The sequence below is a fragment of the Rhea americana genome, unplaced genomic scaffold, assembly GCF_003343005.1.
Source record: "Rhea americana isolate MKP2758 unplaced genomic scaffold, rheAme1 scaffold_21, whole genome shotgun sequence".
NCBI classification, from domain to species: domain Eukaryota; kingdom Metazoa; phylum Chordata; class Aves; order Rheiformes; family Rheidae; genus Rhea; species Rhea americana.
The window spans coordinates 6,189,236-6,197,836 of record NW_028186258.1 but is presented as its reverse complement, the minus strand read 5'-3'; the positions used below and the strand labels follow the sequence as shown (position 1 = coordinate 6,197,836).

Below are 8,601 nucleotides of genomic sequence, written 5' to 3'. Positions count from 1 at the left end.
TGTTAAGGTAAGCTATACACAGTTTCTCTTAGTCCATAGATTTCAGATCCCCAGGAAATCATATATTATGTATGGAAGTCTCTCAAACACGGTCTGCATCTCCAATAGCCAACAGTGGTCATGTTATTTAATAAATAGTTCAGGGTTTTTATCATCTCAGTATCCAACTCATGAATAATAAATGCCATTTTTTTCCTCTAAGGCTAATTCAGCAAAGTCTTCATAGACTTCACTTTTCTTTTTTCTTCATTGGTTCAAAACTTTCCTTCAGAGTTTTTCTTTCTTTTTTTTTTTATCTTGTTATCACTACTGTTGTGTGTCCACAGACTTGTCTAGCTTAAATTTTCTTAAGTAACGCCGACGCCATCAATCAATCCTTTCCACTTTCCCAAGAATCCTTCCTTCGTACATGGGCAGGATTGTTTCGTCTTCCCAGATTTCTTCAAACACTGCGCCACAGTCAAACTCATCGCTTGCTTTTTTGAAGTAGTATCTGCGGGAAGGAGAAGTCAGACACGGGTTAAAATCCGAAGGCGAAGGGGAGGCTGCAGCCCGCGGCGTCTGCAAGGTGTCTCTGCCAGGAGGCAGCTCCGCGGCCGGTCCCGCGCCACGGGGTATCCTCAGCAGCAGGGAAAATCAGCAAGCACGGTGATTTTGGTCAAATACCTTACCTAAAAAACACCCACGTTTTAAAGCTCACGGGACCGGCCACGTGCAAAGGGCAACCGCGCTCCGGCCGGCAGCGCCTGGCGCTGGACACCCGCCGGCCGAGCACCGGGACCACAAAAAGCCTCATCCGACAGCGCGTTAAAAAAAAAAAAACACACCCAAAACCCCCCACACTCCTCCCTCACGCTCCCTCCATAGTTCTGGACCCTGGGGGCTGGCGGCTGTTTGCTAGGTGAAAAGGGGATTGCGGTTTTTACTAGGACGCATAAGGAGAGCAAATGACACCCTCAGTATTACCACTAAAACGTTAAAAAAAAAAAAAAAAAATCCGTGGCAGAGTCTTCTTAGAACTTCGGGTTTTTTATGTAAGTGGTGACTTTCTTCTTACATATTTTTAAAACATCCACTAAGGATGGGCTTCGAACCTCTTTATTTTTCAGGTAAGTTAAAATTATTGGGTGGGAGGAGAATAAAAGCTGGCTTTTTAAAAAAAAAAAAAAAAAAAATCAAAGAGCATGCAGCAGCTACATTTAGGCAAGGTATGTTTAGCATTTATTTTTGCAAAGCCCTTCCTAGCTGAACTGACACATGTTGTTTAATGGCTTAGGGAAGGGAAAAGAAAAGAAAAAAAACTCTCATTTAAGATGTTCCCAGGAGCCTGCGCCCGGCGAAGCCACCGGCCCAGCTCCCACCRGCTTCACGGCCGCAGGTCGAGGCCACGAGCCCCCCCCGGCCGCGAGAAACGCGCCGGGGGGCCGAGCGGTTTGCAAAGGGCTTTCGCGCCCCTTCCGCCCGCCCCGCGCCAGCGAGCGGCCGCTCTGCCCGGCGGCTTCCTCTGCCAGCCCAAGCGCTGGCTGCGCTCACCAAATTTTTATTTGAGCAAACACGCTATGACCTTTTACATAATTGCAACCTTATTTCACAGCGAAAAGGGAGAAAAAAAAAGGAAAAAAAAAATAAGGAGGCAAAAGCAAAAATCTTCCCGCACAACATCTTCAAACAAGTCACTCTGCTCTTATTTGCTCAGAAACGGGCTTTCCATTGAAACATATTTTATGTGGCAAGCTTTGCGCGCTTTTTTTTTTGGACATCTGGCACCAATAGAGAGGAGCAGGCTGGTGTTGCAGCTCTGTTTTGAACTACTGCCATGGTACGATTACCCGACACCACCCAGTTTTTGTGTGTGTGTGTGTGTGTATGAGTGTATATATATGTGTGTGTTTGTTTTTTGTTAACGCCATCAGTATTAAATCATTGCTTAATTCCTTCTTTTTTAGGGAGGGGAGGAGGTGGGGGGAAATCCCACGACTGTCTCAGCAACTGCCCCGCTGCCTGGCCGGACGCGTGACTYGGGCGTTGGAAAGGAGCAAGAGCAGAGCCCGAGGTACCCGCGGTACAAACTGATCCAATCAATGAAGAATTTGGAGAGTCGAGCATTTATGCATGTCTTTGTGCACTAAATGAAAGGCAAAGGCTTCAAAGCCATGCTTATTAAATGTGCCTTAAAAAGAAATCAATGCCAGATGTGACCAAAGCAGCCTAGTTAGTGCCTCCCCRTAACACACACGCTACTCCGGGCACCGCAGCCCTCTTCCCTGAAGGTCACCCGCAGTTTCACTCAAAGTCCAGCCAAAAGTCAAAGCTTAGATCAAAATGATTCCCTGGAGGTACACACATTTGTGTAATTAGTTTCACCTTGTGTCTGCGCAAGATAAAATACTGGGCACATACCCAAGTTTCTTTTATAAATTTCTGTATTGTCTTTACCCAGGTGTAAAGGGGTGAGATCTAAGCAAAACATTGTTTCATCCTTGTCAGTCACTTAAAAACATTTTCTAAAGTAATTACAGTCTGACGAGGCACAAATACTTGCACCTGGAGGGGCTTTCAGGCCACAGAGGTTTTAGTATCCTAGTCTGGCACCCAGGCATCACATGAAAAACATCTTAGAAATTAAATGGGGGAAAAATGATATGGGGGGAGAACAGGTACTAAATAGCAAGGGGGGAACTGAGCAACATCAGACCGGTGGTTTCCAAACCGTATTGAGGCCGAGGAAACTGGTCTGCAGTTGGGTCAGGAGCCTGCCATCAGGCAGCGTTTTCAGTCTGCAGTCTGAGGAGSTGCGTGGTGGTCTGGGAAAGGCTTTACAAGCTGAAAAACGGCCCAACGGTGCAAGCAGCACAGGACCCTCCGCTGGAGGGCCTCCAGGTTGGGGGGGGTCCTTGCAGGTTGCTGCCATCTGATGGCAGCTGGGCRGGCTGCAAAGCAGGTCTGGGGACGCATGGCAGTGTCTCAGCCCCAGCCCCACCATGCAACAGCGCTGGTAGGCACCGGCTCAGCCTCCCCCAGCCTGAAAGCTTCCTTAGGTGACTTTCTTCCCCTCTGCACAGGTGGACTTGCCAAAACTAGTGACACCTCAGTGATGGAGCAACAGCTGGAAAGTCACATTAATACCAGCAAAATGGCCGTTTGGAGGTTAAATCAGAGGCTGCCAGCTACAAGGCATGCCTGCTGGCTCCGAAGGAGCACCAGAGTCGGTGCAAAGTCAAAGCTTAAAGCTGGATGTCCCCCCACCGCCAACCCTGGAGAGAGAAATGGTAGATCTTTACGACTTGCATGCACTGCAACTCCACCAGCGCCCAACCCGGCAGGGAAGCACAGCAGAAACAACCAACAAGGAAGATGATACTGCCATGGGAACAGGAGCAACAAGGAAGTAGCAAACTGGCTAAACTGGGAGCTGGGCCCTGGAAACCAGATACGCAAGATTTGTTGGTGTTTCTAAAGAGGAACCTAACACCATTTGGTGGAATATTCCCTGCAGGGCAGAGTTTTTCCCCTAACAAAAAGGAAAGGCTTTTGAAGAGCTAGAAGTGAACTTGCTGCACCTCAGCTACGTCTACACTCAAATGAAACATCCCAACCTTTCACTTACCACGTTTATGGGGACACTATTCAAACACCTGGCACTTGTTGAGACAAAAGCATCACTATGCCCATTTTACAAACACAAAGATATTTAAGGCCTAGCCAAAGACTAGTTGGAAGCCAGTACCAGTATGGACGCTGACACCAGTTTGGGAACTGAACCTCTTAACTCATCCCACCGCTCCGTGCAGTCACAAGGCCACCCCAGCTTTTCAGACAGCAGTTGTAACACAAAGTCCCCCAGTCTGCACGCTCTGGGGAGGAAGAGGAAGAAGAGGAGGCAGCAGGGGAGAGGAAACAACCCATCAACTAAGCTCATCACCCCATGAGAGCAGCTTTATCCCCCTTGTCCATCTCCAAGTTGCTCTTGGTCTGAGTGGGACTAGAATAAAAATATTACAGCCAATCCCTAAAATGCAATGTGTATGTATTCCTGTGGGTAGATCTGCAGAAATACCTGTTGACTCTTTTGTCTTATTTCAAAACATAAGAAAAAGAAACAAACAAAGCACAAAGATTCGTACCTGTAATTTCCCTTTTTGCTCAGCTGTTCTTTRAAGTGCCCAAGTGTCAGGCTCTGGGCCTTTAACATCCTCCGGTAGGGAATTTCTTCTCCACAAAAAAAATAGGTGACAACCAACTCACTAGACTGAGAGGTGTGAACAACTGGGAGTTTCTTTGGCTCTTTATGACTGAAACCAAAAAAAAAAGAAAAACACACATACAAAAATGCTATGTTTGCATTTGAAAACAAGCAGTTTCACAGCACGCAATCGAACAGCGCTTCTGCCACGTACAACGCTAGTCAGAAACAGCGCGGGTGTGACCTGAGCGTCAGACAGTCCCGTACTCGAAGGGAATCTGTCACTCTGTGCTCGTGCAGCACTCAGCCCAGTGGGACGCTGGCCTAGGACAACCGCTCCGGGACACTTTGATGGTAGCAGTACCAGCATGACAAAGCCTCGGGGTGCACGTGCGCAGGAGCAAATTCTCCCCCTTTTACGGCTGGGAGAACGGAGGGTAGGAAAATCGCTGAAAAACTGGGCAGCAAGGCRATGGCAGAACGGAGACGCGGGCGGCGTGCGCGCGCTGCGGGCCAAGCCAGCRTGGTGTACGTGGCTGATTTTACGACTCATTTCATCTGCCTTCGCACAAACCTTCCTACGAGATGACAAGCTTAATTCCTTCTCATGCCCCCAAACTACCTGCACCTAGCAACAACTAAGAAAGCAAAACCACTGCAAAGCTCTTCACGTAAAGTCCACAGGTAGCATTATTTTTACTTGCGAGCAATGAGGATAAAATTAACTGGATCTTGTCATTCAAAATAAGGAACGCTTCTGCAAGAATAATTAAAACAATATTACGCAGCAAAATGGCAAAGCTCTAGTGAATGCCATGCAGCCAAACCTACATCTACTTCTGAGGCAATGTACACTTGGCATGTCAAAAGGTCACAAAGTGTTAGTCCGCAGTAATTTAGTCTTCCTAATTTGTTCTAAGTCTTTGTAGAGTGGCTTCAGAAAAAAAGCTGCTAGCAAAGACAGCTGGTGGACTTAAGGTCAACCAATTAAAAATGAAAGGCTCTAGTCAGGTGGCTCAGTCTGGACTTCAAACATTACTCATTGCTTAAGATGAAGAGGGTAAGAAAGAAAACTTTAATTATTTAGGCCATTTTAGACCTCTCTGTAGCAGATTTCTTGTTAAAAGAACCATCCTGTAATTAGACTAATCCAATCTTTGTCCACTTTACAGGAATGCAAGTTAAAAAGAACGAGAGACAAGATTTGAAAATGTTTTGTTCCTGTCTTTAAGAAGAATGTTTGAAAGACTAAACTTCAGATATAAAAATTTCCTCTCTTTTCAAAGCACAATCCATTTAATGAAAATACAATTATAATATATGTTTCCCAATCCTTTTATGYGTATGCAATACTTACTCTTCTATCATTAGACTTGCATTGCAGAAAGGGATGTTTCCCCCCTGAACAGCAGTGGAGTGGTTTCGATCCCTCTGCTGATTTGAGGTTGAACATCTGAAGTCAGGAGGAGGGAGCAAGTGGGGAAGAAAAAAAAAAGTTTTTTTTTTAAATTGTTGAAATACAATCTTCTTAATTGAAGTCTCCTGTGGGTCATTAAGTTCACTCTTTGTATCAACTCTCACATGTTGTAAACAATCAAAGGAAGAATTAAAAATGCTGTGGGCTAATTTATCCTTCCATACCCAAATGAAAGATAACCAGTCCAACTCTCCACTTGGTATGTAGCTGGAGTTAGTCCCAGAGGAAAAAAGTGGGCAAATTACAGCCATCAAACGAGTGGAAGTAATAGTCTAGGATTCAAACTATTTGTGCCGGGGTAGGGTGGGGTTGGAATAAGGAAGTTCATCCGTGGGGCTCCACCAAGCTGTGCTGTCATTCATCCCTACCGTCCAGCCCCATCACTGATCCGGACCTCTTCCTACACTGGAGAGCAGGACAATATCCACACGTTCACCTTTGCCTGCTAAAACCTTGCTAAGTTATCTGCCAGGCCGCCGGCACGCACTCTGGGAGACCAAGCGCACAAGCTACACCTGCAAACGGCCTCGCTGAAGGCTGCTGCAGAACCCACGTCGCTGCAGATGCAGAAACCTGCGTCGCTGCAGAAACCTGCAGGGCTGCAGATGCAGAAACCCACATTGCAGCAGATGCAGAAACCTGAGTCGCTGCAGCAGATGCAGAAACCTGCGTCGCTGCAGAAACCTGCAGGGCTGCAGAYGCAGAAACCCGCGCTGCAGCAGATGCGGACCTCCCAYGCTGCTAACKGCACCCCGAGCCCAGCAGAGGATGGAGGCGACCAGAGCCTGGCCCGTCAACAGGGAGCCGCAGCCGCTGCCCCATCCCCACCCTGCCATTCCTCTTTTTTTTTTTCTTTTTTTTCTTTCTTTTTTTCTATTTTTTGTCATTACCGTTGTTTCTGAGGCTTGGAGACTTCTGCTAGCCGGCGACAGGCTTCCTCCAGCTGGGCGAGGGTGTTGGGAGGGGTGAGCGGGGGCATGGCCGGGTCCTGGACGAAGGGGTGGGCGGGCTGCACCCCGCGCGGGTGGCTGCTGGTCCCCCACAGGTGGTGGCGGCTGGGGCGCTCGCTGGGGGCCCCTTTGGCGAAGTCGGAGCTGTAGGCCTTCTTTGTGCTTTGTGTGCTTGGGGAGGGGAAGAAGCCGGGTTAGAAAAGCTGGAAAATATGACTTTAATAGCAGCTCCTATTCTGCTCGCTCCCTCTCAAAAGTCTGTCATAACATGAAAGGAGGTTTATTGCCAAAAACATGACATTTTTGTGGTTTTTCTGGTTCTGCGGAACAGCTTTTATATTAAACCGGAGGAGCAAAGAGTCTCATTTGTTTTTAGCGATTGTAAAAATAGACAGCCCATGTAATATATAAATATTTACCGGGAGCGATATTGCTGTAGACAGCTGCGTATTTACCTATGGGGCTTGTGCTTATTTTGTCTCTCGCTCTCCAGCATCCACTGCCAGACGTTCTGCGCCCGGTCCGCCTCGCCGGCGGGCAGCTGCAGCCCCGGGGCGCCGGGCGGCCCTCCTTCGCCCGCCGGCGGGGCCCCGCTCTCGGCTCCTCTGCCGCCGCGCTTGGCCAGCGTGCCCRTCCTGCTGGGTGGGGGGAGAGAGAAGGGGGCATGCACACGGGCACGGTTAACGCCTCGCACCGCCGGCGCCCGCCAGTCCCGCATCGCCCCGCGGTTTTGCCCTCCCCGTTAATGCCGCCGAGGGAGGAAGCACGAGCAGCTTCGGGCGGGCCCGGCGGAGAAACGCCCGCGACCTACCCGAACGGCTCCGGCGGAGGCACAGCGGGGTCCGCGCCCTTCGCGTGGCTCTTGCATTTCGAATAGCAGTAGTAGTCGCCGCCGGCCGGGCAGCAGCACTGCGCCCGCTGCGCCGCCTCCGCCTCGATCTGCTCCTTCGTCTTGGGCACGGTGTGATGGTGGATGTAGTGGTGGTGCACGTGCTTGGTCATCTGCTTGGTGACGAACCCCTTGCCGAGGAGGGCGCCGGCGGCCGGCGAGGGTGCGCCAGGCAGGAGCTTGCCCCCGGGCAAGCGGTCAGGGGAGCGGGCGCGAGGGCTGTGCCGGCCCACGCCGGGGGACTGGCAGCCRGGGGTCTTCAACACGCGGGAGAGGTGCTCGTCCAGGATGGCCTGCGGGTCCTCCTCGTAGCTGCCAGCGGGCAGAAGCGAGAGCGGGTGCTGCTGGTGCTGGGGGTTCGCCGCCTCCCGGCCGGCCTGCACGCCAGCCGGCAGCTCTGGTCCCTCCTTCTCTTCATCCTTGGGGGGGAAGCACCAATGTGGAATACCCACCAGAGCGCCGGACCTCTCCCAGGGGCTCCCAAACATCCCTCTTGCCTTGCAGCAGGAGCCATCCCGAGGTTGCAGGCAAGACCCTCGCCTTCCAGAATGGAAAACACGTCCCTGCCAGCAGCCCTTGGCCACCTCGGCAGCCCCCCGGCCCCGGCACCGCGCAGGTTAAGCCTCCTACCTCTTTGATTTGCTGCAACCTCTCCTCCAGGCTGTCCATGGTTTCTTGCTCCTGTTTCAGCTTTTCCAATCGGGAAATGAGTTCGGCAGCGAAGGTGGCCGGCTCCACCGGGGTCATCTCCTTGGGGAGACGGTGGGTTCTCTACACAGAGCGGGGACAAAAGGGACAAGCCATGCTTAGCGGGCAGGGCAAGATGCCGGCGCTGAGCCGGAGCGGCGTTTCTGGCCCCGCTACGCTTGTTGTGTCTCCATGTTTGGATGAAAAGCCGACCGCAACCAGGCATGGTCTGCTCTGGATTTTTATGAGCTAGCGCCGCGGCCTCATGGAGTGACATCCTCCCCACTAGCGTTTGCCTTCGGCAGGAGCAGTTGGTCGCACTCTGAGGAACCCCGCTTGTTCTCTCTGTAGTACAACCAGCCCATCAGTAGCTACTCTGAAGTAGAAAATCTTCAAAGACTGTTGTCAAACATCA

General features: G+C 50.7%; 1 protein-coding gene across 2 annotated transcripts in view; it reads right to left on the bottom strand.

The window, feature by feature from the left end:
- Positions 1-275: 275 nt before the first annotated feature.
- Positions 276-8,601, bottom strand: part of AXIN2 (axin 2) — a 22,211-nt gene continuing 13,885 nt past the window's right edge. Inside the window, exons 4-10 of one of the 2 annotated variants that reach the window (XM_085304722.1) lie at positions 8,130-8,270; positions 7,422-7,918; positions 7,066-7,248; positions 6,551-6,781; positions 5,541-5,636; positions 4,125-4,292; positions 276-493 (exon numbers count right to left, since the gene is read on the bottom strand). In XM_085304722.1, the coding sequence (XP_085160848.1) occupies positions 367-493; positions 4,125-4,292; positions 5,541-5,636; positions 6,551-6,781; positions 7,066-7,248; positions 7,422-7,918; positions 8,130-8,270 (1,443 nt within the window). In that variant the 3' untranslated portion in view covers positions 276-366. The remainder of the gene's footprint in view (positions 494-4,124; positions 4,293-5,540; positions 5,637-6,550; positions 6,782-7,065; positions 7,249-7,421; positions 7,919-8,129; positions 8,271-8,601) is intronic. The other variant, XM_085304723.1, reaches the window with a different exon arrangement.